Source organism: Colletotrichum chrysophilum, assembly GCF_026319265.1.
Source record: "Colletotrichum chrysophilum strain AFK26 chromosome Unknown scaffold_61, whole genome shotgun sequence".
NCBI classification, from domain to species: domain Eukaryota; kingdom Fungi; phylum Ascomycota; class Sordariomycetes; order Glomerellales; family Glomerellaceae; genus Colletotrichum; species Colletotrichum chrysophilum.
The window spans coordinates 138,863-165,019 of NW_026517348.1; the positions used below are offsets into that span (position 1 = coordinate 138,863).

At 55.5% G+C, this 26,157-nt stretch overlaps 6 protein-coding genes across 6 annotated transcripts; 2 read left to right on the plus strand and 4 right to left on the minus strand.

Annotated features, from left to right (window-relative positions):
- Positions 1-868: 868 nt before the first annotated feature.
- On the minus strand, positions 869-2,263 carry COL26b_007523 (uncharacterized protein; the record flags this gene model as incomplete). The annotated part of the gene is made up of 2 exons (XM_053180310.1): positions 869-2,136; positions 2,200-2,263. The coding sequence occupies 2 exons, from the start codon at positions 2,261-2,263 to the stop codon at positions 869-871; spliced, it is 1,332 nt and encodes a 443-aa protein (XP_053035759.1).
- Positions 2,264-8,612: 6,349 nt separating this feature from the next.
- Positions 8,613-9,678, plus strand: COL26b_007524 (uncharacterized protein; the record flags this gene model as incomplete). The annotated part of the gene is made up of 2 exons (XM_053180311.1): positions 8,613-8,717; positions 8,779-9,678. 2 exons carry the CDS (start codon positions 8,613-8,615, stop codon positions 9,676-9,678), a joined length of 1,005 nt encoding a protein of 334 aa, XP_053035760.1.
- A 1,079-nt stretch (positions 9,679-10,757) lies between these two features.
- Positions 10,758-11,762, minus strand: COL26b_007525 (uncharacterized protein; the record flags this gene model as incomplete). Its single annotated transcript, XM_053180312.1, has 2 exons — positions 10,758-11,281; positions 11,408-11,762. The coding sequence occupies 2 exons, from the start codon at positions 11,760-11,762 to the stop codon at positions 10,758-10,760; spliced, it is 879 nt and encodes a 292-aa protein (XP_053035761.1).
- A 1,321-nt stretch (positions 11,763-13,083) lies between these two features.
- COL26b_007526 (uncharacterized protein) lies at positions 13,084-14,041 on the plus strand (the record flags this gene model as incomplete). The annotated part of the gene is made up of 5 exons (XM_053180313.1): positions 13,084-13,086; positions 13,175-13,208; positions 13,288-13,334; positions 13,428-13,586; positions 13,646-14,041. 5 exons carry the CDS (start codon positions 13,084-13,086, stop codon positions 14,039-14,041), a joined length of 639 nt encoding a protein of 212 aa, XP_053035762.1.
- A 522-nt stretch (positions 14,042-14,563) lies between these two features.
- On the minus strand, positions 14,564-16,777 carry COL26b_007527 (uncharacterized protein; the record flags this gene model as incomplete). Its single annotated transcript, XM_053180314.1, has 3 exons — positions 14,564-16,320; positions 16,376-16,507; positions 16,561-16,777. 3 exons carry the CDS (start codon positions 16,775-16,777, stop codon positions 14,564-14,566), a joined length of 2,106 nt encoding a protein of 701 aa, XP_053035763.1.
- Positions 16,778-23,397: 6,620 nt separating this feature from the next.
- Positions 23,398-24,672, minus strand: COL26b_007528 (uncharacterized protein; the record flags this gene model as incomplete). Its single annotated transcript, XM_053180315.1, has 2 exons — positions 23,398-24,276; positions 24,367-24,672. The coding sequence occupies 2 exons, from the start codon at positions 24,670-24,672 to the stop codon at positions 23,398-23,400; spliced, it is 1,185 nt and encodes a 394-aa protein (XP_053035764.1).
- Between the last annotated feature and the right edge of the window lie 1,485 nt (positions 24,673-26,157).

The following is a 26,157-nucleotide window of genomic DNA, read 5'->3' on the forward strand; positions in this document are numbered from 1 at the left end:
GCCTCTCGTCTGTATGGTGGCATGATTTGGCTCAATTGAGGCAATTGTGCGCGCCCTGGGTCCCCTCGACGTCAGAGATGCGCCGTTGGCGAAGATTTTGGGACATTCCGCCTCCTGCGGTGACGCACAACGGGCGAGGGCGAGAGTCAGGACGCCTGGCCGATGGCGGGGCAGATGGAGGGGCAATGGGCGTATCTCGGCCGCTAGGAGGGCATGAGAAAAGCATATTTCTGCCGTTGGGTTTTGTACTCGAAAGCGCTGCCAATGGTTCCGGCCGTTGAGAATCACTCATACAGACTGGTCGATTTCAGCGTTGGGCAATATCTTGAATACTCGAATGAAGCCTGTCTTGCTGAACATGACAGACCTCCGATGTCTGCAGGAGTCCATATTTTGAATCCAGGATCCAAGACTGGGCCGTTTGGACGGAAGCGAGACCGCTTGTGAATGAGACGCACCTGATTGGCCAATTGAGGTTTCTTCACCGAGACTCAGCGAAACAGACCGCAATAAATGGGGCCAATCCCAGTGTTTTCGAGGTGAGCAGTTTTGGTGTCTCCGCTCTGTGCCGCCATCAGCATGTGCGGCAATATTCCGCCCTCGGAAAGATGTGGACTCGCTCTGCAGGATCTCATTCGCGAAATCTAAACGGCACTTGATCCAGTCCTTGGTTCGACGTGGACTAGGACCGTCGAACACCTTAAATCAACGAGTGCTCTTCACATGAGCCTATCACAGAGAAGTAGTGACAATATGTGAGAGAAATGGTGAGAATACATGCTGGAGAAACATCGTCCAAGGCACCCGATAAGGACTCGTTCCAAATCGCAACTGCTGTTCCGCTCATATGATCCGCATTCAGCCGTCGTCAAAGATGATGATCCGCCCTCCTCCCTTTCCCACCTAGACTGAACCACCACATGACAGCCATCGCCAAAGCCAGATACTCCGTAGAATCAACATTATCCAGCGCAATCAAGTTCGGAAAGGAGTCGTCCGTACAAAGCCCCCACAAGTTAGGGAACAACTGATTCCTCGCCCGGGACGCAAGCTCCAGAATCGACGGCCCGAACCCGGCGGCTTCCGCGCCCGTCACCTGCGTCAGAGTCCAGCTCGTCTCCACAACGGGATCCTCCCTCCGCGTCTTGTACCGCTCCAGCTTCCGCCGCTGGTCGTACATCATGAACCGCACGTCGTCCGTGTTCGAATACGCCACGGACGGGCGAACCGGGAAGTAGGTGTGCTTCATGTAGAACCCCCTGCCGTCGTATTTCTTGGGAATGCGGATGTGCCGGTCCGCTTGGATGAGGCACACCACCGCTGCCTTGCCGGCGCCGATGAACTGGTTGATCGACAACTTTGTCAGATCCCTCGTCCCAACAGGCGCCGTGAACAGGTTCTTCAGACCCGTCACAGGGTCCGCGAGCATGTCGAATAACACGTCCCACTGCCGCTGCGTGAAGTTCTGGTACCTATCGTCCGTATCGATCGCGTGGGAAATGTCCAGAATCACGAGCTCCGCACACGCGGCCGTGAAGGCGTTAACCTGGGCCACAATCTCTGCCACCGATACCCCGTTCGCGCCCTGCCACCGCAGCGGCGACTTCGTATTGCTGTAGTGCCCCGTGAAGTACGCCCCGCCAGACACCACCGGCCGCACATCAAAGAACCGCACGCCGCTCGCGAGCTGCGCGCCCACATCCAGCGTCTGCGTCTGCACATTCGCGGGCGTGACGAACGGCGACGTCTTGGTCGCCAGCCGGTGCAGACTCATCCCCGCGTCGTGGGACCCGAGGAGGCACGTCGTCCGCAGGGACTGGTGGCCGATGACGGGAAGGGTGTCCCGCATCCAGGTCCGCCCCGGCGGGTTTGAGGAGACGAAGGCCCCCTCGGTGCCGCCGAGGAAGAGGAACGCGCTGCCGTTGTGGACGAACGGCGTGGTGATTTTGGTGCCTTTTGGGTTGCCGAGGGTTGAGATGGAGATGAGGTGGAGATAGTAGGTGCCCTTGCCGAAGTCGCGGCCGTTGATGCCTATTTCGATGGCGGGATAGGAGGCTGTTCCGACGGAGTACTGCGTGAGGCCCCAGTCGTTTGTTGTTGCCGTTCTGAATTCGGCGTAGACCTTGACCAGTTCCCCTACCCGCATGTTAGGTAAAACTCCTCCCATTTGAGCAGGAGTGACTTGCCTGGGTCAATTACCGATGGCAGATGCCAGGCGCTCATGTCGCCGGCGCCTGGCGCGGGTTGATAAACGCGCGTCCATGTGTAGGGCGTTGCGTTGACGACGTAGAGGTTGCCGCCCCAGCCCATATTTGCGGCTTACGCTGCAGATTAGCACTTGCAGGATGCTTGAGGTGGATGCCGGAGGCTGTTCAGATGAGCTGAGAGGTTGTCGGCGCTCTTGGAGTGGTGCGGGGTTCAGACTCTGCTTTGATACGGAACTCTATGATCTCATTAAGCTTCCGGGGTATTGCTTCGGACAGAGAGCTTGCGGAAAAGGTGTTCAATCAATTATCTTTCCAACATGTTTAAGAATTGGCTTGTCTGCTGATATTCTTTGAAGGTGGAGAATTGTATCCAGCATCGGCATAGTGTCTGTTGTCATTGTGAGGTACAAGCACGAAACCAAACAAAAGAGGCCAACGTGAACCCCGAAGCTGAGCGTATTTTCAAGGCAGTCCTAGCAATAGACATATCTTGATGGAGCAAAAACTGATGGGATTGTGTCTAGTTGCCTTGAATGTTTTTATTTTCTTGGTTGCTTCGAGGCCCGACGGACACGCAGCCAACGTAAATGAACGGGTTGGGAAAACACACAAGCCGCACATATACACAAACTCAAAGTGAAGTATGTTTCACTATAGATGATATGTAATGGATTATCGAAATAATAACTCAGTAGTGGTGTTTTGCCTCTGTGGCTATCAGTTCAGAGTAGATAGTCAGAACACAAATTCGAAAGTAACCAGAACGAATTTAACGTCAAAGGCGGAACGACGTTCTTGAAATTTCTACCTTGTAATTGTGTGAATAGAGTGAATGAAGAAAGGTATTCGAGGTGCTGGTATCATCTACTCAAGGATTTCTTTTTTTACTCATCTTTAATTATTTAAAGTAAATAACAAAACAAAAGTCATTATGCCGAGTCTACTAAATCTACAGAAACTTTGCGCTAAAGCTCAGCCAGAGTTTAACGAAGGTAAAGATTTTTAATTAGTCATCTCAATGATAAAAGTAGTTTCTTGAGTATCCCCAAGGTGCATAGCACGCCTCCAAGACCCTCATGCTCGTAGCGAAGAAATGCGTCCCTCAAGAACACTTCATGGTCATTAGAGATCACTTCCATGAATTCAAAAGTTCAGAATACAATCGAGAAACATGACTACCGATCAGGGGATGATCACTCGAGGTAGTTCGTTGGTCAGAAGAAACGTGGCTGTAGTTGACGTCTGTCGTATTTTCCTACAGTTAGGCGGCTTATTGCCGAGCCGGCGTCACTTTGTCCAGTAAAGTTTAACCTGAGATATGGCTTATTGACCCCCAGTACGGAAAGTGCGTCTACAACTTCCTAACTACTATGGCATGGCACCACAAGAGACTGAGGACGTGGTCACTCTCACCGAAGCCTCACCGAGGAAGAGCCCCATACCCACACTCATCGTAGCCTCACCGAGAACACCGAGACATGAATTCCGTCCGGACCAAGCTGAACCCCGACCAACACTCTCCCCCAAAATTCAAGGCCTCCAAGAAGATCAGTGCGGGCACAGGCGGCCCACCGAGCGTCAGCAAGTCGGATCATGTCACGACAAGCCAAGCATGCCAGTCACCGCCTGTCTACCTCCCTGATCGCCCTGCCCCCCAGAATACTCCGAGTATCCCCCCGCCGTAGAACCACCCCAGCGACCCTGAAGCCTCTCTCTGACTGCAGGTCACATCCAAGGACGAAGGGCGATAAAAAAGTACGTGAAACGGTCTTGGCCCCCGACTTTGAATGAACCCGCGGCCACAGGCCACGCAGATCGACAGACTTCATTCGGTTTCGCGGATCAGCAGTCTTGGCTTTGTGTGGACGGAATTAGCAGCAGTTTCTTTACATCATCAACAATCTTGTTCGTCACGCAGATGCCAGCGTTCGGGGGGATAGGTAGGTTCGGCAGCAGGCGAGCAGGTAGAATATTTCCCCCAAGGGCCGCTGGTTTGGCGCAAAGGGTCCGAGAGTCTAGAACTTCCGGGCGTGGAAAAGACCCTTGGATCGTTGTCAAGACCGTCAAGCACCTAGCCAACTCACCAGCAAGTCAAGCAGGGGGGGAGAGTTCCGGCGCACCCACCCGCTGTTCTGTCTCTCCAACAACACATTTTTTTTTTTTTTTTCTGAGACTTTCCAGTGCGAAGATGCCACCATCTTTTCGGGGTTCGGCAAACGATAACGACCTTTTTCCGCTGTTCTTTTGAATTTTCTCTCTTGAACGTCTGTTCGCGCACTTCACGGCCCCCCCGCCAAAAGTCAAAGCTCAATCTATTGGCTGGCGAGATTGGACCGGTGCCCAGTCTCAACGTTTGCCATTTGCGAGGGTTCGAACCGTGGGCGAGTCGGTCCCGAAGGATGCACCCCGAGGAGACGGAGGACGGGACGGGAGGCGCGCGCTGGCCGCGTTAGATGCTGTCCATGTCCAGTTTGTCGCTGGATCACTGCGTAGTAACGAGGGCGGCATCACATCGTAAAACCTCCAATCCGAGGGCTCACAAAGGCGCTGGCCTTCGTCTCGCTGGACGTCCCAGGCAGCTGGGAAGCGGCAGGCATGCTGGGCTGGGCCCCCGTTTTGGCCGTTTGTGAGACAGCTCCTTGGAGCCGGTAGGTGGTATTAGGAGATGGATGCTACTTGCGGGGGGACTTGGTTTGGGAACAGCCCAGGGCACACGCGCTGCGGCTCTTTTTCCCAGGTCCTCCCACTTAGCGGGGCGGGAGTCGGCTGGCTTTCGCTGGGCATGCTTATTCCGGTAGAGTGGTTGCTCTGTGCGGAATGATGAGAGCGAACGGCAAAAAGAGAGTTCTTGGCATCAGAGTCTACGGCAGGCTTGGACCGAGAACACGTCGACTCAAGATACACACGGCGGCGTGACTCGCTCGTATCCTGTAAGCTTTTCTGCCGTTGGGGGAATTTGGCCTGAGACTGACAGGAACGGGGGGAGGAGACGAGAATCGGGGCGGCCGCAGGTTGATGATGATGTGAAGTTGAAGGAGACGGGATGCTGTAACGGGGGGCGCAGCGGGAGGAGAGCGAGCAAGTCGGTGTGCGGATAAGGCCTTGGTTCTTGTGGATTGCCGCAGGGTGCGATGAGAATAGAGATGATCGTCGAGCTGCAAGTCATTGTTGGTATTGGTGACATACCTATTTCCCCCATCCGCAAGAGGTGTGTTAGTCGAGGCGATATTGCATATTAGCTGACTGCGGCCGTGAACCCAATCTCGGTGGCAGTTGCCGGCGCCCATCACGAATGACCTCAGCGTTTGCGTGTCCCCCCCGTTCCCATCACAACTCACAGTTCGCCTCTTGTTATGCCTTCACAACCTGCCTACGCACCCCTCTTCAAGCATGGCCGCGGGTAGGCAGATCACGACTGGACGTATCGCAGCCAGAAAGGCTAGATTGGGGTAGGCGAACGCTCAAACTCCCTTTGGGCCCTATCCACTCTTCATCCCACCACCACACCCCGGCACCTCATGAAGCAATCCTGAAACCGCCCTCACCACCACCTCACCTTTTTTTTTTTTTCCTTTTCTTTTTTCCCTTCTCAGTTGCTGAATGCCATCCATCGACAGGGCCCCTCCGCATGTGACGGGCGCTGGGTAGGCGGGACGAACCAGCAAATGGCCGGACAGCGGCAAGGTCGTCCGTCCACGGACCCGTCCACCCACACACACGCTCACGTACACACACCCATCAGTCGGGCAGGCTAGTCATCCATCACCAGTCACTGTCGCTCGCTGTCGCTCGCTGTCGCTGTCGTTGCCGTGGACGAACATAACCCTTGCTCCCGCGGCGGCGCACAGATCTCTGGCAGTTGAGAAATCCTTTATTTGGCAGGCCCGGTGGTGGCATCCGTTCCGCGACACACGACGACGAGCCCTGCTGGGTGGATAGGGTAGACCTAGTAGTTCAACGTCTCTCTCTGGCCCGGTTCAGATCCCCTTCTGGTCCTCGCTGCTGGGTCAGCGCGAAGAGCGCGAGCAAGTTACAGCTTTGGAGTGATGTGACGAGCACTGGACAGCAGGAGGAATAGCTCCCAGCGGCAGTTGAGGCAGAGCAGAGTCAAAAGAAAAAAAGAGAGTTTGGTGTTGGTGAGCGAAGATCTGAGGAAGATGAGTGAGGATAACGATAGCTACAACGACGACGCTGTTGCAGTGTGTCAAGGCGACAGACATGCCCCCCGTCCCCCTCAGATCTTAGCTGGGTCGGAATAACAGCCCTTTGGTCGCCCTCTTTCGTTTCTAACACCACCTTGCCCTATATCTCACAACGCTCCTCGTCTTCCTTTTTGCTGGGTGTGTTCCTTTTTATTTCTCCGATCAACGTCCTATTCCCCGCGTCCTTGCCGTTGCCGCCCCCCCTTCCCTTGCCTGGTGCTGGTGTCGCGGTGCTTGTTGCAGAACTTGTCATCCATCTGTCAACAACTCTTCTTCCTTTTCTTTTGTGACGTTATTCTTCAGCGGACGTCCGTTCATCAGTCCTTTTTTGACGTCTCGAACCAACGCTCCTTTTTATTTTCCGGAAGTCGCGCCAAGCATCGTCTTGCCCGACAATTACAGTCCTTGTAATACGGCGGTTGAATACTTGGCGACCGACCAACAAACACACACCCGCTGGCCGACGTATTATTCCATTCCAACCTCCCAATTTGGGACACAATAAAGAAAGACACCAACCTCCTCGCCACGACTCGCCACGAAACACGCGACGGGAGCAAGCACACGACTCACCCGTCGGATTCGAGAAGGACCATCAACAACAGAAACACCACGTTCACATTCCTTGGAAGCCAGCCCTGAACATTCCCTTGCTTCGCCTCTACCTTATTTCAGCAGAAGGCGGCATCGCATTCCGTCATCCGGGACCCCTCCCTCTCGGTTTGGATTCCAGCAGCGTGGAACTAGCGCGTCGTTAGCCTCCCTCCCGTCTGCCCGGCTCTCGACTCCCAGACCAGACTGTGTGAGAGACTGCCCAGACTGCCCAGACTGCCATCATTGACATTCCGATTCCCAGTGGCCCACGCAGCGAGACCCCAAAGCCGTTAGCCCGGGAAGGACCTGGACGGCGTGCGTGTTGGCTGCTTGAGCGTTGGGATCTATTGGCTTTCCGTCGCCGGGTTGTGCACCTCGTCCGCACGGGGCACGTAGCGCATCGGTTCCCTGCCTTACCACTGACGGGGGGCTTCTTTTAGTGGCCTGGATCCCCTCTCCCCTCTCCCCCTTTTGTGGCGCACCTTAGCATTCTTGCTGCTCCAATCTTTTTTTTTTTCTTGCCCCTCTGCCTGTCGAGGTCGCTGCTGCTTGCTGTCATTGCTGCTGTGGTGCTTCCTTCCTGCCTGCCTGCTTAAGCATCGGCAGCTGCTGCTTCTTCTTTCGGCGGCTTCCCACCTGCTTCCACTTTATCTGCAACACCCTTCCTTCCGAGAATCTGGTTTGCCTTTTTCTTAGCCTCCTTTCCTTCCAAGAGATTCCAATTCGCCGATTCGAGTCTCGGAAAGAAAGAACAGAAACAAGAAGGAAGCTGTCCATAGAGGTGCTTACCCCAAGAGTAACATCTGTCTGCCTGCCTGCCTGGCCAAGAAAACCCCAACCCGCAGCAGCTGCGCAAATCGGATCCAACCTTGCCTCTTTGGGTGCGACTTACTTATACGACTTACACCGCGCAAAACTCGAATCCCTCGACACTCGATCTTACCTCACTTGCCTGAGGAGGTATTGACAGTCGACACTACTCGCCTTCCTTTCCGATACCGACATCATTACAAGATCCCTCGACTCAGCCTCCCTCGCCTGCCCCGCGCAACGGCCAACGCCACAATATAGCCGGCAAAGATCGACGCTCTCGCGACCCCCGTGGAACCTGCTTTCCCGCATATTCCAGGTTCCCTGCAGCTGGAGCCTTGGAGAGATTGATTGTGTGCGCGTGCCCGCACTGCAACTGCAATCAACTGCAACCTCCTCCACCTCCACTGGACCCGACGTTGCCTGCAGCCTGTCTGCGCCTGCCACCACGACCCAGCCCAGCCCATCCAGCCCAGCCAGCCCGCTCCGAGGGACAGTCCCAACCCCCGCCAATCCCGGCACCTTCAGTCCGGGGGAACTTGGCAGCAGCCACTGCCCTGCGCATCAGACTCGGACATCCATTCGACTCGACTCGGCAGCACGACGTCGCTTTCTTCCCTCTACATCCATCCGACGACGACATTGACGACATTTGCCAGACTTGACGAATTCCCACGAGACGCAGACATAGAGCCGATATCGCTAACACTGCTTGCTGCATCTTCGCCCGCAACCCGCCAATTAGTCGGCTGCATTTCTTCTACAACCACCAACAATACATATTCAAGACAGTCTCATGATGTTTGGAGTTCAGCAGCATTTCCCGGATCCTACTCGGAAGAGGGGCCGGGATGAGGAGGACGACATGATGAACGGCACTTTGAGCTTCGGCGAGCATAGAAATGTATGTTGAACTCCTACTCTACACCACCAAGCCGGACAGTTGCTGACTTTCACCTTCCCAGAAACGCCTGCAATGCTTGCCCCTCCGAACCTCGCCAAACTCGAAGCGCTGGTCGGCGCCCGTCATCCCTCTCAATGCCGCGCCCTACACACTCACCCCCGGTGACTCCGACTCGGAGGAGCAGCCCAAGTCGCACTTTTCGCCCTGGTCCTCATCACCCGCAACCATGTCCTGCCAGCCGTCGCCTTTCGCACAGCAGTCCGACCGTGATATGGACATGATGGACACCATGTCGCCACCCCCAGTTCCGCAGCAACATATCCACCCGGATCCGACGTCCTCCGTCAACGGCCGCATGCCGACCCCCATCCAGCCCAGCTTCGGAGCCCAGGTGCGCGGCGGCGGCTGGGGCGGACCGGGACCCGCAGTGAGCCACCTGAACGGCGTCGTCAACATGGGCCACACGCATGCTGGCTTCAGCAGCGACGAGTCCCGCTGCATCCCCCGCTCTATGGATGGCGGGGACGACTGGCATGCCGTGCAGAATCGTCGCCTGCCTTCTCCCATAAGCGAGGGCGAGGACTCAACCAGCCTTGCCGGTAGCGGAAGTCTTAGTCCCCCAGGAATGGTTCTCGACAACGGCTTCCAATCTACTCTTGCCATGCGCATGGAGCAGTCGTCGCTGGATGGAAGTCATGATATGGACATGATGGACGATCACTCGGGTCACATGGGTGAAGACTCCATCACCACGACCATCGATAGCCAGCCGACAGAGACGACCTCGGCCCCTGCGACGCCATCTCCCGGGCGCAAGGGTCACATTCGATCCAGGCACACGGTCAACAACTGGACCTGGCAGCCTGGCATGAAGAAGAGTTTTAGCATCGGCTACCGAGCCGACTGCGAAAAGTGTCGCCTCAAAGTACCAGGCCACTTCAACCACATTGTCGTCTCATAGAATGGGGACGAGTTCTTACTCGAGAATCTGCCCAAGGGCAAGAACAAATTTGCCAACGCAGAGGGCTATCTCTTACAGAAGCGGAATAATTATTTGGAAGTGGACGAGCAATGCTCGCCTCTGCCGCGATATCTACTGGTGTAAAAGCGTGGTCGGCAAAGCATACTGCGGTGCAACAACTGCTTCTGGTTTCACGGAGTTTATGATTTTGGGGTGCACGGGTTTGACGACGGCAAGGGCTGTCTTGAGAGTAATACCACATTCAGCGCATATACATATCCACTCGCTCGGGTCCGGGGACCGGCAGACTCTTTTCTTTTTCGGTCTATAGGTTTTTGGGCATGCATCCTGGGAGGAGAGTCGACTGCCCGGCGTGGCGGACTCGGATGGTCAAGCATTCGGAGCGATTGAGGCGGTGTACATAATACCAGTCCAGCGGACGTAATTGACAGCGAAAGCTGAGCATTGTTCGTGACGCACTGTCTTCCCGAGCGAGTCTGTGTGGTGATGTTGGCGTGATTGCAGCTCCATGGTTGTGGCTTGAAGGAGATGGCCAACGATGGCCGATATTTGGCACGGACATTGCACGTGGCTTGCTCCCCTCCTCTAGCGTAGCACGAAATGAGTGAGCAATGCCAAGATGAGGGTGATATTTCCTTCCCGCATGCAAAGGTTCAACCGGACGCCGTCTAATGCACATCCAGTCAAGTCTACACTATGATACAGTGGCACTCTTCTTCCCCTCCTCCTCGTCCTCCTCTTCCGATGCCTCCCCCGGCGTGAGGGGAGGCAGAGAGGACACCATCACCAGCTTCCACACACGGATCTTCATCCACTCGGTCCTTGGTCCCACCATTATCACATCTCTTCTCTCCCTCCCTTCCTTCCGCCTGTTTTCCAGCTTTTGTGTCGTCGTGTGTGTGTGTCTGTTTGTAGCGTCTATGCATATCGTCACAATACCGCATGCTCCGTTTTTGGGTTGTTGTGTATATCAAATTATAACAATGTTGCCACCCCGCGCGCCGAGAGATTTTGAGAGAAGAGGTGTGATGTGAAGAGAAGGCTCATGTTGCGCGCTCTTACCACCACCCCTTCTTCTTCTCCTCCGCCGGTTGCAGACCAATCTGGTCCAACGCGCCCCCGCGGCGCTGGTTCTCCCTCTCTTGGTCGAAGGCGGCCTTGGCCTTGTCTTGGATTGCTTCTGTGGTGGGCTTGGCAGACGACGAAAAAGGCCACCAGCCGCTGCTCTTGTTTTGCGTTTCCGCTGCGGGCGCTGAAGAGCCGGCGGCGGCGGCGGCGGCCTCTGGTGATGCGGTCTCGGCACGCTGCTGCCCGGTGCCGAAGATCTTCTCGGCCTGGGTGGTGACGGTGGGGGCGGAGAGCAGGGGCGGCAGGCGGGTGCCGGACTCGCGGGCGGCGGCGTTGGCCTCCTCGACGAGGGAGACCTGGGCGTCGGTGGCGGTGCCGTTGATGAAGGCGAGGCGGGCGGCGGCGAGGGAGTCTTCTTCCATCTTGCGCTGGGCCTCGATGAAGTCGGCGCGGCGCTGTTTGTTGTAGGTTACCATGTCGTAGACGGAGTAGATTGAGACGAGGCCGGCGATTGCTGTGGGGGAGTGGAGTTAGACATTGTGTTTCTTGCTTGTTCTAGTGCTCGTGATATTGGGTGGCGATCTCGGGGGCTCAATTGGCCTTGTAGGATCCCCCGGAAGGACGTGGTCTCTAGACGTACCTGTGAACCCGACCAGCCCGATGACGGTGGCCTTGTGCGCGACATCGAAGAACCGTCTGCTCCCGCCGAGGACGCGGTCGACGCTGCTGGTCTGCGCCTTGCGCGCCGCCTCGTGGGCTGCGCGGAGGCGGCGGACGCGCTCTTCGGGGGTCTCGCCGGGTAGCCTGTTGCCGCCGGAGGGGTTTTTCGGTGTTGAGGAGAGCTTCGTCGCTGCTGGTGTCTTTGCTTGTGGTGAAGTCTGCTGCTGCTTGGGTTTCGGCGTGGAGGGAGCGGCGGCTTTGGAGGCGGCGTGGGGGGTGGTTGAGGTGAAGCGCGTTGCGTCGGAGGCGCTTCGGGGGGATACTCTCGAAGCCATTGTGTTTGATGGTTTGTACTCGAACGACTCGGGAGGGATATCGTGGGGGGCGAGGTACGGGGAGTGAGTGGTTTTGGCGGTTTCACTCTATGGTCGAGGTTGAGAGGCGACTCGGAGTCGGGAGAACGGGTCGGCGAGCGTCATGAGATTTTTTGGAGCTTTGGGTATGGGGCGGCACTTTTTTGGTGTTGGGCTTTTTTTGCGGGGTTGTGATTGGTGCGGGATGTTCCGGGGTCGGTGTCGTACGAGGGAGCTTCGGCGCGGCTGGCAGCTGGGTGTGAGGAACGTGGTGATGAGATGGACGATTGTTGGAGGGAGGATTGGTGATGATATCTTTGATGGCTGGGCATATCATGGCATATGGAACACCCGTGGATCGAGATGTGGACGCAGGCGTTGATTCATGAAGAGGACAGATACGATGAAATGGATGAATTGGAGGACTCCGGCCAAGCTAAATCCGAAGCCAATGAAGAATTTCGACGTCTACGGCAGGAAGTCATCAATCGACGAACATGGCAGTGGGTGAAGCTATCGTCAATGGCCAATGGGGCGGCAGTAGGAGTTAGGTGTTTATGGCGAACGTTGACGGGCAGTTACAGCATCAATTGAGCGAAGCTACGAGCGGGCGTTACTACAATTCCATCGACGCTGCCTCTTCTCCAAGGGTATCAGGTCCAGCAGAGTCAATCTATCAACCATTGAAGAACCTCAGTTGACGCCCCTTCCAATCTCACACCTCAACACTCAGCAGTCTTCTTCATGACTCTGCACAAGGCAGAGCACACAATGAAAACAAAAGGCATACATCAAAAATTGCGCCCACGATGGCCCCGAAGGGCAATCGAGAGAGGTCGACGCCGCGATGTGCAATGCAGGCCTCCCTCTCTGCCGTCAGGATTTCTTGATCCCCCGACGGCCAGACAAGGTAAGTATGCCTTTCAAAAGAAGAAGAGGAGGAAGACGCGCGAGGTGGACGCCATTAAATAGACGTCCGCAGCCGAGCCCACAATCAGTAAAGATACGTACCTCCACGCAAAAATTCACCGCGGCCACCTTTTGCGCGGATCAAGGTTTCGCCGTCGCCTGTCCCGCCTGCCCTGCCACAGCAAGCTGCCCACAGCCAATCGCCTCGCGCCTGCCGTCCCGCACCGCCAAACCCCCCCAAAGTACGTACCGCACGCCCGGGCTTTTCGTAGGGTTTTCATGCCCTCCAGAGATTTTGACTCGTCGTACCTCCAGGAAATTTGTCCACGCCTCGCAGCAGCATCTCGACGACCCGGCCTAGGACTACTAACCCTTTGATCGCGACACAGGCACAATGGTACGTTTGCCCTCATCTACGGAATCGCCATTGAAGGCATTCGCGTCCCCGTCGTCGCCGCTGATTTACTGACTTTGGCTCTCTCCAGGCGATCGCACACAACCAGCAGATCCCCCACAACCGTGAGACTCCCCCACGATCCAGCGACGACGAGAAGAACGCACATCGAGAGGAACCCGACAACTGACAGAGACACCACAGACTTCCGCAAGGATTGGCAGCGCCGGGTTAGGACGCACTTCGACCAGGTATGAGTTGGTCCCGTCGCAAAACTGGCGACAATTCGAGATGGGAAAAAACATCAACTGGGAACCCGAAGTTTTCTAACAACACCACAATAGGCCGGCAAGAAGCACAGCCGCCGTGTCGCGCGTCAGGCCAAGGCCGCCAAGGTCGCTCCCCGCCCCGTCGACCTCCTCCGCCCGGTTGTGCGATGCCCTACCGTCAAGTACAACCGCAAGGTCCGTGAGGGCCGCGGTTTCTCCCTGGCTGAGCTCAAGGTAAATCCGTTCTGGGAAATTTTGGAAGGCGAGAGCAAGCAAACTGACCGTCACACAAGGCCGCCGGTATCCCCCGCCTCTACGCTCCCACCATCGGTATCGCCGTCGACGGCCGCCGCCAGAACCTGAGCGAGGAGTCCCTCGCCGCCAACGTCGCCCGCCTCAAGGCCTACAAGGAGCGCCTCGTCGTCTTCCCCCGCCGCTCCAACAAGCCCAAGCAGGGCGACTCCAAGGTCGACCTCGCCAGCACCGAGACCGTCCGCAGCCTCTCCGCCGCCCTCCCCGTCGAGAACACCGTCAGCGGCTTCTCCGAGATCTCCAAGTCCGACGTCCCCGCTGCCGTCGAGGGTGGTGCCTACCGCAAGCTCCGCCTCGCCAGAGCCGAGGCCCGCAACCTGGGCAAGAAGGAGAAGCGTGCCCGCGACGCCGCCGAGGCTGAGGCTGCCAAGAAATAAGCATCTTGATTCCGTCAACGGGAAAAATTTGTTTACTTTCTTATGCATGTTCCTCTGGCTTTCTTGGTGTCGTCCGTCTCTTGTGGTGTCGGGGGGTTATGTTTGCTGCTGCGGCACAATGGAATCAGGTTTTCACTCGGCTGCTGCTTTCGACACGTTAAACAATCACAACTTTCTGGGCTTGAGGGAATTAAAAAAAAAGTCTAGAAGCGCTGGGCCTGGCGGGTTCGGTGGAAATGAGAGAAGAGAGATAACTCAGGACAAGGTCATAAAGAAACTATTGCATTGATCACGCCCAGACTTGTGTGTTGCTGTCGTGTCGTCCTCGACGACGGAAGGAGACAGGACGCGCATATGATGAAATGTGTGACGTGTATCATGGGTCTATGTGTTCCAGGAGTAGACTATGGATTGATTCTTCTGCCTCTTAGTCCCCTGCAGTGACTTATTCCTGGTGCTTGCGAGATCGTCTGTTGCCATATAAATCTGTCTTGTGTTTCCGTTTGCTTGCTAAATGCTATCTCATGTCTCCTTCCCCTTCTCACCAGCCAACATCTCTCCGCCCTCCCTCAACATCTCCTCAAACGCAGCCCTCCTCACCGCCGGCAACTCCTCCGCGTGCCTCCTCACAAGCTCGCTAACCATAACAAGCCCATTCTCCCGATCAACCTTCTTCATCCCCGCCGCCTGCCTCGGGTCCGCCGCCTGCGGCTCCAGTCCCAGCCCATCAACCAACGCCATACTATTCCCCTCCCCTCCAACAATCGCAGCCTCTGAGCTCGAACTCGCTTGCACCGCCGCCGGCGTCTTCCCCTCCACATCCTCCCCGGAGAACGTCCGCCCCGTAATCGCCTCCGTCAGGGCCTCAAACGCGCCTGGAACCTGCAGCGCACGAATGACGACGCCGGCGCCGTCCTTCGCACGACACATGAGCGCGAACACGAACCACGCCTCGCTGCGCAGCACGGGGAACTTGGCCTGCGTGACGAGGAACGCGAGGGCCTTGTTGAGCGGCGCGTGCTGGCGGTAGAAGCGCTCCCTCCGGCGCGCGCCGCCGTCGGCGTCGGCCTCGGCGGCCGCGGTGGGCGCGAGCGGCTTCTCCGGGCGGAAGACGTAGCCGTCCTGCGTCGGGTCCCAGTCGGGCAGGAGCGGGGGGATGGGGGTGGTGTGCAGGACGCGGCAGACGGCGGCGGCGGCGCGGGCGGCCTCGGTCTTTGTGTGCTCTGCGTCGGTGCGGGCGAAGAGGTCGAGCAGGCGGTGCAGGTGGGTGGTGTCGTGGGAGGGGGAGAGGGGGTCCGGGTTGAGCGGGGCGCAGAGGCGGCGGACGTTGGGGGGCGTGTTGACGAGGAGGAGGCGGGTGAGGGAGACGGCGGAGAACTGGACCTGCGGGTTGACGTCCAGGGACCAGATGCGGGGGAGGATGTCGGCGTCGAGGAGGCCGGCGTCGCCGAGGGCGGGCTTGTTTTGTGGCGGGATGGCGAGGTTTTTGAGGAAGGAGAGGGCGGCGTGGAGGAGGGTTGAGTCGGTGGAGACGCGGAGGAGGGGGACGAGGGGGAGGTGGACGGAGTGGGATTTGACGAGGGCGTAGGAGGCCTCGTCGGATTTGGTGACGTTGCCGAGGCAGAGGCAGGCGGCGGACTGGAGGTGGACGTTGGGGAGGGCGAGCCAGGATTGCAGGGTCTGGATGACGGGGGAGCCGATGGGGTTGTGGGCGGTGAAGGCGTCGTCGTAGGAGATGTCGGAGAGGAGCTGGACGAATGACTGTGGGAGGGCCTTGAGTTGGATCGCGGCGTCTTCGTCTTCAACGCGGATGGCTTCGAGCTGGGTTTGGAGGTGGTAGAATGTGGCGAGGAGGATGGGGACGGAGCCGGTTTCGATGAAGGCCTTTTGGACAGGGGCGTGGGTGAGGTAGGCAAGGGCGACGGCCGTAAGGGTGACAAAGTCTTCTGGCTCTGTTGTCGGCGTGAGGGCGAGGGTGAGCAGGAGGGAGGGCGTTTGAGGGGGTGCGAGGGTCGCTTCGGACTCGTGGGTTGCGAGGAGAGCGACGAGTTTGGCGATGAGCGAGAGGAGGCTCTGTGCTTGGGAGAGGCGGGGTGATGTGAGGAGGTTGACGATGGAGAGGGTCAGATTGGCGGCTGAGGCTGCTTGCTGGGCTGGCTCGTAGTCCACGAGGATGTTGTAGAGGACTGAGATGGTGAAGGGGAGGACGTCGTCGTCGTTGAGGAGGCCGATGATGGCTGGAAGGGCACCTGAGGAGATGACGCGGGCGCGATTCTCATCTGGGCAGTGTTAGCTTGTGGCCGTGACGAGAGTAGATAGAGGTGAGTGAGCTACCTGTGTCGGCGCATGAGTTGCCGATGATGCGGAGGGTGTGCTTTTTCAACGCCGGGCGAAGGTTCGGTGTAGTGACGATTTTGAGGAACAAGTCCACGATACCGGAGTCGCCATATGGTAGTCTCCATGAGGCTGTCGACATGTCAGCTTCTCATCCATCTTCGGATTTGTAAGGCTGAACTTACCATCTCGACTCCCATCACCCAGCTTCTCTGCCACCACATCAATCTCTTGACTGCCCGCATGCCACATGTGCTGGGCGGTCGAGAAGACGTTGCCGAGCAGCGCGGTCCTGTGAGCGCGGCCCTGGTCTTCAGCACCGGGGTTGGCCCATGACGAGGCGTCGGCCAGGATGTGTTCGATGGCGTCTACCCCAATGACGCTGGCTGAGGACTGCATCATTGGAGGCGTGTTGAACCAGTGTTTCTGTCTTGTGCTACTGTCTCAAACAAGTCCAATGACTTTTTCCTCCGGTTGATTTCTCGGGATTTGACGTATAGTTCTTCAGTCTTGAAGATAAAGAGAAAGGCACCCCTCACGGGAAACTTGAAGCGGTTCGTGTTCGTGATTGGATACTGCCTGTTTCCTGGCTTGCGTGGTGGTGCTGCGGACTGAACTTGGGATGACCTGCCCGAGTTCCTGCTTTGGTGTGGTGGGTGACGCCTGTGGAGTTGGCAGCGGTGAATGTGATAGGCTGAGAGTGCCAGCTGTTGTGGGGCGGCCTTTTGGCAGCTGGTCGAACTTCGACATCCTGCGAAGCACAGAAAACAATACTTCAACAAATTGCGAAAGTCGGTAATTCTTTAGCAAAGGGCTGTCTACTGACTCATGAATCAGTCATCGTCTAGTAGTCAGTCTGTCGACGAGTCGGTTGGCACAAAAGGGTATGCTGCCTGCCTGTTGATGGTGCACTGGCTCAAGAGTCCTAGGTACAGCAGATATCTACTCAATCGTGAAAAAGAGAATCCGCCCAATACGTCTAGCAAGATTTCGGTTGGTTGAAAATGGAGACTTAGCTATGTCAGCAATGATTACACCAATAAGATCTTACTGTTGTAGAAATAGTGGATTATTGGTTTGATAGGTCTTTCGGTGCCCTCGACCACCCGTTTGCTCAGGTATGCACCTTGACAACTTTCACTGCTTCCATTTTCAAATCTTGAAATTTTCGGTGAACGAGTTGCAGAAATCTGCCAGCTTTGTTCCAACACTTCATCCCCTTTTTCCAACAAGACCGCCTGACTTTCCCGCGTCAGGGAGGCTACGAATACGGCAAGAGAGAAGACGATAGAGACGACGACAAAAGACGACGATGACGACAGATGACAACGAAAGACGACAAAGACATAGACGATTAGAGGCGACGGTAACAGCGACGGCGACGACGATATCGAGCACGCCGGAAAAGTAGTCGCTCTAGCGCAAGAAAAGTAGGGGATCTCTTCTCAACAGTTCTCAAAATGGCAGAGACTGGCCCGAAATTGTCGACTGTATTCAGCAACGTCATCGCTCATCCTGTCTCTCAGCAGCAACCGGATGACTGGACGGACTCAGATAGTTTCTCTGACCTTTGGAAACTCACCGACAAGGTCATGGAGTTTTATACCCCTTCGTCTGACAATACCTGGATGATAATCTCGACTTTTCGGGGAATGCTCTCGAAAAACGGAGCGATCGCTCTCATGACCGACATCAAGACGATCGGCAGAGATCAAGTGAAGCTCAAGGCATTCTCACGCTACCTGATTGACACAATCCTCAAGCCAAGTTAGTCGTGATTCTATCTGAGAGGTTTGCTATCCGGGCAGTGTACACACGTGTGCAATTCGTATATCCTACTAAGTCACACTGTTTTTCTTATACTACTTTTAAACGACAACCTTTCCTACATACTTATCTCGTTATCGTTGTCGTCGCCTGTCGTCGTTGTCGTCCCTCTTCCTATCGTTTTCTTTACTACTGTCGTTCTTGTCGAAGTATTGGGTACGCTACGATCGAAGTCACAAGGGACACTGCCCGGATAGCCACCTGGCACTGCCCGGCTAGGAACCTCTTATCTAAGTCGATCTTGTACTGACAAAAGATTGATTTCAATAGTGAAGCTTGCGAGTATGGTCAATTCTGTCGCACTGGCATCCACACCCGCGTCGCCCAACCCCAATGCTGCCAACTCGACTACCCAGCCTGCGGGCGATACACAACCGCCAGCCAGAGGCCAACGGGAAATCCTCAAGGATGAATGCCTTCTACGTGACGGATTCCGCTGTGCATACAGTCATTGCAGCGACTATGAGAGTATTACGAAGGGGCTATTTGTGCCGCCTGCAGGCATGCCCGCCGGTGGCACTCATCTCTCACATGTGTTGCCGTTAGCCCTTGGAAAGTTTAATAAAGCCAATCAAGGCGAGAGAGAAGCGGTGACCAATGTTTGGTATGCTTTGTACCGATACTTCCCTGGATTGGAAAGGGAAATTGGCCCGGACAGCCTGAATCAACACCAGAATCTCATCACCTTTCACACCGGTGTTCGTGAAGACTACTACGACCACTGGTTGGCATTCAGTCCCATCGAAGGCAAGGCAGGTCATCTTTGCAGTTTCTTGTCCGCCAAATATTTAAATCTTTATCTAACTTCCGATGGCTAGATCAACAAATACGAGATTAAGAACCTTCAAGGGGCCCCCTTCGCTGTCAACCCCCGGCAAGGCCACCGTGAAGTCATGATGCTGGTCTCATTCGACAACAGATACCCGCTCCCTGAGCCGGAGTTTTTCAGGGCTCATTATGAGATCGCGAAAATTCTTGATGCAACTGGACTGTAGCTTTCAAATTATGACATGCATTAAATGTTTTAACAAGTTGTGGAAGTCTGTGTTGCCAAAGCCAAGGGTGTGAATCAAGTATTGCCTCGCCGTCAGGTCGTTTGCATCAGGGGCATGCGTCTTACCTGCGCTTCACGATGCTGGCTCCCGGCTTAAGCTCGAACGACGCTGAGCTTGCTATATAGGGGATCAAGCTAACTATTGTTGGTTCTTGCCAATGTCTTCTCTCCCGTAATTGAGCTCCCGATTCCCAGATGAGTGGCAGCACTTTTATTCATGGATTGCGACAGGGATCTCCATAAGGACTAATCAAATGGCGCACGTAGACTGGGGTTGGCGCGGGGTTGCTCACTTGCAGCGGGCCGGCTTCTTGTCATTCCGCGTGAGGTGCTGCTGACGTTTCCTTTGCGATGCAGCATGAGGCTGTTGTACACTACATACTCAGTTGGCAACCAGCATGCGACTCCAGCGCCATCAACAGACCTCACATTAGAACCTTCTCAAAACCCACTCTTCCTGATCATGAGCGTAGTTATGAAGTCGGTTGTCAATAGTGATGATGGACGTACAGTCACAGCTATCGTCAACAGATCGGAACTAGTCGAGTCTTGTCAGTGTTGTCCAGCCAGGCCGTATCTCGAGATTGATGTCCCCCATGAAATGATATCCGTTGAGAAGTTGACCATCGTCACCATCTCACACGACCAAGGTGCGTTGTCACGATTGATACTTGCAGCCGCAAGACTATGTCACTGCGATGGCGCGGATATTCATTGATCACGTGCGCAGGCTTTAGCAACACAGAGGAAGCCGACCGCGGGACGTACAATTCGTCGTTTACCTGGTTCGAAGTGGTAGTAATCTCGGAATCTAACCACGAGCGATCGCCTGCCAAGGATGTGCAAAGAAATGTTCACGCATCGCGAGAAAGGAAGCGCCATGAAAATGTGTACGACGTCCGCGACGACGACGACACCCGACGCTGGCTCTCTACTATCCATGGAGGTGACACCATTCAGCTGGTCATGCGTGCGGAATTCCCGGCCTGGGTCAACTACTGCTACGAGGCAGAGATAAAATTAGTCGGTACCGCCGTTGACAGCGATACTATCCGTCCTTCATTTGAGGCCTCGGTTACCAGCAAGAGTCCGAACATTTATACGGCGCTGAATCAGTCTTCCCGAGACATCCGAGTTCTCGCAATCAGTCCCGCTTCCTTCAACGAACCCATTCACTGTTCTCTCAAGATAATGTCACTGGACGATGACAAAATTCAAAGCTACGATGCGCTTTCTTATTGTTGGGGCAACTTGCCAGCAGACAAGTTTATCGAACTTGATGTCGAATCACTCTCAGCGGAAGGCGGAGAAGAACATCAACTGGCTCTATCCACAACCTTGTTCGAGGCATTGCGACATCTTCGGCCCCAGACAGGGTACCCTAAGCTACTATGGGTCGACTTTATCTGCATAAACCAAAGCGACCTTGTAGAGAGAGCTGCTCAGGTGGGCATCATGCCCAAGATCTACTCCCGAGCGGAGAAGGTACACGTCTGGCTCGGATCAAGCGACGTAGTAACTCAGCGAGTCATGAGAGACGTCATGGACGTCGCTTCTCGATATGACGACGGTAGCATTGAAGCTGACGAAGGTCAAACAGAGAAAATCAAGCAAAGACATGGGCCGGTATTCCCAGGACATCTTGAAGATAGGATGCTGACCTTTGTGTCCGACTGGCGGAGCTGTGACTTTGCCTGGTTCAGGCGTACCTGGGTTCTTCAAGAAGTTGCCAATTCGAAGTCGGCAGTGGTTCACTGCGGACGCGATGTGGTGCCCTGGTCCGTCATCTTGAGACTGGCAGATTGCTTCATCAAGGCCAAGCGGATCACAAGCCTCTTCAGGTACTCCATTATGCCTCCTATCTTCACATCGCTCTTTCGGTTGGAAAACAACGTTGTAGTAGACGCACCTCGGATATCTGGCCGCGGAATTCTCGAAATCCTCGTTGCCGGCCATGACCTTGAGGCCAGCGATCCGAAGGACAAGATCTTTGCTCTGCTACAGTTCGGCAGGGAGACCTCTGAGCTAGAGCGATTGCCATCTCTCATCCGACCAGACTACACAAAGTCCGTGGCGCGTGTATTTGCCGACTTCACGAGATGGTGGATCATGACGCATAAGTCGTTGAGAGTCCTATCTGCGGTACATACGAATAAGGATCGAGCCTGGCAACAGATGAGCTCTGGTCTACCAGCAGACGTTGATTCTTTAAACCGGCCGACGTGGTGCTTTTGGCATGGCGGCGCCTCTAGCTGGGCAAAGGCCACTCTGGCGCTCTCAGAAACAACGCCGTACCGATCATCGGGCGATTCGGTCCCAGATATGGCACTGTTGGCAGAAGATGTTGATGAACCGATGCATTTACGTTTACGAGGAGTGCGCGTATGCACGGTCGAAAGCATTCAATTATATCCAATGTTCAGAAGAACGTCAACAGGCGAGATGGAGAAGGCTTTCTTCCGGATCTTCGACCCAACAGGTCTGCAGAAGACATGGATTTGGAGCAGGGAGGAGCAGACCATTCCGCCACCGAGCAACGCCTTTGAAGACGAAGACTCTCTGAATAGATTGGGAGAGCACTATTCAGCACACTGGCAGTTTGTGAGACAGACGGGTGGGGCCGTTCCATGCTGCAGTCCCTGCCATTTTCGTGGGATCAAATGTAGACGAATTAGGAAAGAAGACGGAGAAGATTTCGCATGTGGCTTGTGCCCAAACAATGCCAGAGTTTCCGATGTTGTGGTTTTGCTTGAGGGAGGTAACGTACCGTATTTATTACGCAGATTGCCCGATTGTGGATCTCCTGGGAAGAGAAAAGAAGACGACGACAATGGAGATGAAAGAGACGAAAGGGAACAGGAAGAATCGCCCGATGGCCATACTTTATTCCCAGAGAATTTCCAATTCGTTGGCGAGTGCTTTGCGGATGGGTACATGAATGGAGAGGCATGGAAGAGTCTTGTGAGCGATTTAGGCAGCTCGGGGTTAGAAACATTTACCCTGGTGTAAAGGGTAGAAAAACTGTCAATGTACTTACCAACCAATTGTCGTGTTCTTAGATAGAACAGAACCAGACTCTTGGCTCTCGGGATGAAGTCTCGCTCGAGGAAGTGGATTATGGCGGCGGCTACCTCAAAGAACCTAATGCACCTTCATTCTTATCATATCCAAATTGTTGTGGAACTTCGTCAGAGAAGTGTTGAGGATATAATGTGAATTTCGCTTCACATTCGGAACCCCCGAGCCTGAACCCCGTGCGATCCGGGTTTTCACCCACTTTTCCGGGACTACCCCGTTGCCGCTCCACGGCAATTTAACTAGGCGGTGTCCGATGAGGTCCGGGAGTTCGGCAGAAGAACAGATTGAAAAGGCATTTGATTCACTGATCAACGAAATCCGAGCTCACCGTTTGCAAAACGGAAGATCTTATCGCGATGGTCAGTTTGATATAGTGTGCCATCAGCCAGGTTTCCGGAAGACTAAGCCTACAATAGCCTTCAACTCATCGCGATTTTGGGTCTTTGCAAGGACAAGCTTTCTTACTTCGTTGGTTTCTCCGCTGTCATGAAGATATGGGCGAGCGTGAGCCGAGGCTCTTCTCTCAGTCCCCATACAAGGCGGACCTTTTCGTTCTCGGGACCAGGACACGGACGTTGTGACGAGTAGACGAGAGCCGGCCAGCCGTCCGCCTTACCTTCTGCCGCCCGGTATGATGAGTGAGGCACACGTGAAGGTCCACAAAAGCCGTCAAAGATACAACGCAAGGCGATATCACGGCTAATAAATGACTTGCAGCGGTGATATAGCCATGGTAGAATTAGGCGCCGATCCTGAATGAGTCGTGCTCGGTAGCCGGGGTGTCTTTTCTCTTAAACGCCGCCTGCGATTCGATCATCAGTGCCACGAGCATGCTTCAAGTTCGGGAAGTTGTTGGAAGATCGCATCACATACTTTGATCGCCCCCAATAACACAAGGACGCATGGGTCAATATCACCACTTCAAGTTAGGACAGGTGTTGGGAGGGCGCACATCATTACCAGATTACGATTGTCATCATCTATGGGTATCCGCTCGACTAGCATTGACATATTTGCACGCGTGGGCACGCATTTCTCTCCCCACACACCGCTATGGCCGCCCTTACAAGGCCAGGATCCAGTCCCGCAGGACCTTTTGGATCTCGTAGCTGTTCTTCTCCATGAAGAACATGTGTCCGTTGCCGTGGATGCCAGCCTCGCCGAGCTCGAGGTGCTCGGTCTTGCTGCATCCGGCCTGCTGCAGGAACTCCACGGTGCAGTGGTCGTAGGGCGCGTGGTAGGAGGCCTCGGAGGTGACCAGGAGGATAGGCTTGCTGGCGAGGTTGACGAGCTGGCGGGGCGCGGGCTCCTCAGCTTGCAGGACGCACTGGACGTAGTTCTCGCCCTTGGCGGCGTAGGTCGCCTGGACGAGGTCGGTGGTAGGGTCGGTGACCTCGGGGGAGTAGGTGATGGGGATGTCGGTCAAGCCATAGGGACGGCCGGCCTTGGTGCTGAAGATGGCTTCCTGGAAGGGAGGGCCCGTGGGCTCGAGGAGGATGAGGGCCTTGGTGAGCTCGGGGCGGGCGTCGGCGATGATGATGGGCATGAGACCACCCTGGCTGTGACCGAGAACGACGGCGGGGCGGCCGATCTTGTCGAGCAGGGCGGCACCCGCGTCTTGGACGGTTTTCTGCTGGTACGTGGCGTTGTTGACGAACTCGACGTTGGAGCTGTAGAAGGCATCGAAGATCGGGTCGCCCATGGTGCCAGTACCGGGCCACTGGGTGTGGTTGGCAGCTTGGGCCCAGAGCATATAGTCCTTGACGGCGGTGAAGCGCTGCTGGATGATCTCAGCGGAGTAGGTCGAGGGCTTGGTTGCGCCGTAGGCGGGCATCCAGGCGGAGCGGCCACGGAACGTCTGGTCGACGATGTAGACCTCGAAGCCCTGTCTCACAAAGTGAGAAGCCCAGCCACGGCCGCCATCGGGCTTGTTGAGGAAGTTCTGGGGACAATATCAGTAAGGTTCAAGGCTCGGCCGAGAAAGATTGTGACCTTCCGAAGAGGGCCTCTTTGGGATCTGCATTGCACTTACGGTACCCGTTTGGGCCTGTCCGTGGATCAGGACGATCGGCGTCGCTTGGGTGACGCCAAAGGTAGGGAGCAACTTCTCAACGTACATCTGGTCACGGAAGATGTGACCGCCGGAGCCATCGTCGACGTAACCGCCTCCGACGTAGAAGTAAGAACGAATGTAGGGGACCTCCGAATCAACGCAGCCCTCATCCGGCGTAGGCGGCGCGCCTTGTCCCGGGAAGCCTGGCGGTCCGCCGCGTTGGGGGAACGCGGAGGCCTGGCCCAGCAGAGCGGCGGCCACAGAAGCTAGCTTGAGGAACTGCATATTGTGCTGCGTCGGCGTGTCACTTTGATACCAAATGAGACACAGGGGGCTAGCAATTGACTAGATGGGAGACCCTTTGGAACAAAAGGAGTGGAAGGGGGAAGGGAGAACCGAACCAACGGAGAGTGACTGAGAAAAAGAGCGACAGTGGTTGGGCAGGGGATCAACAAAGTTTCCGTCCACGCGACGGAAGGGTGGCAACTCATTCTTTTTAATTGAATGAAAATCACCTTGCCGCGAGCTCCGCTAGTCTAGCATAAGGGTCCCATCCTTCGAGTGATTTCAATGATAGGGCTGATGGAGCGGCCAAGGAATGAGGTAATACGACGTCGAGACATGGCTTGCCGGTGAGCTTAGCGGGACGCCACCGCCTCCAAGGCTTCGATTCGGTCTGTAAGTCTGGATAGCGGCACTCGCCCGATGGACCGAGACGCCACGCGGCCACTTCCCGATCGTGGGATGGAGACTGGGCAGCTTCACGGCGTACGATATACGGCGGAACTCGGGGGGGCTCAATTGACAATAGGGGATAGTTGGGGGTTATTCAGCACTGCCTAATTTCCATTCATCGAAGAAGTTGGCCTGCCCATATTAAAGTGGTGTTGTCCGGGCGCGAGTCAGTTAGCCGACAAGGACCAGGGCCTCAACACACGCGAGGGTCTCATATAGAACGGGGCCGCGGTAGCATCGTCGAACAACCATGGATATTAACCTTCACTAGAGGGCTGGATGCGGATCATGTCCGAGCATTAATCTCCGTGCGCAGAGGAAAGAGGAGAGAAAAACTGCTTCGGGATCGCTTTCTTGGGCGGCTGTCAGACGCAATGGGAAGCTCGGGTTTGGGGGCTAAGTTCTGTCAAAAGAACAAGTGCCGAAGAGGGAACTGGTGTGCTTGAAGAGAGAAAAGCAATGACTTGCAATTGTGGTGGGGGAGTTTGGTGATCTTATGGCGGGTCGAAGAGTGGTGATTATGATGATCTTGATCCATTTCCCACATCTTCCCACATCGGCCGTGGACAATCGGTTGATCGGGTCCAAAATTCACTGGGGAATCAAGGAATCAACCTGCTCGACTCCAAGTGGTGGCCAAGACCGACTGTCTTACCGGCTTTTCAGAACGGCAAGACGGCTGTGGCTGTATCTACCGCTAGCTTTTGCTAGTGCCCAGATGAACCGTCAGGCCATCCCCGTCTTTTCCTAGTGGATGTTTGCTCCTCCGATGCATCCCTGCAAGGTACGCGCACGCACGCACGCCCGCCACGGGGGGGGGGGGGGGGGGGGGCAGATTTTGATATCGTATTTTGTGTCTTTCAACTCCGTCGGCAAAAAGATGAAAAGGGTCTGTCCGGTTCCGGTCGCTGAAGAACAAGATCTAAGCGAAGGCTGCCTGTTCATGCCGGTTGTTGTTGAAGAATCAAGAAATCCGCTCCACACTCGAATCGTCTTCGGTACGCTTAAATCCTCTCGGCAAGCGATGTTGCATGC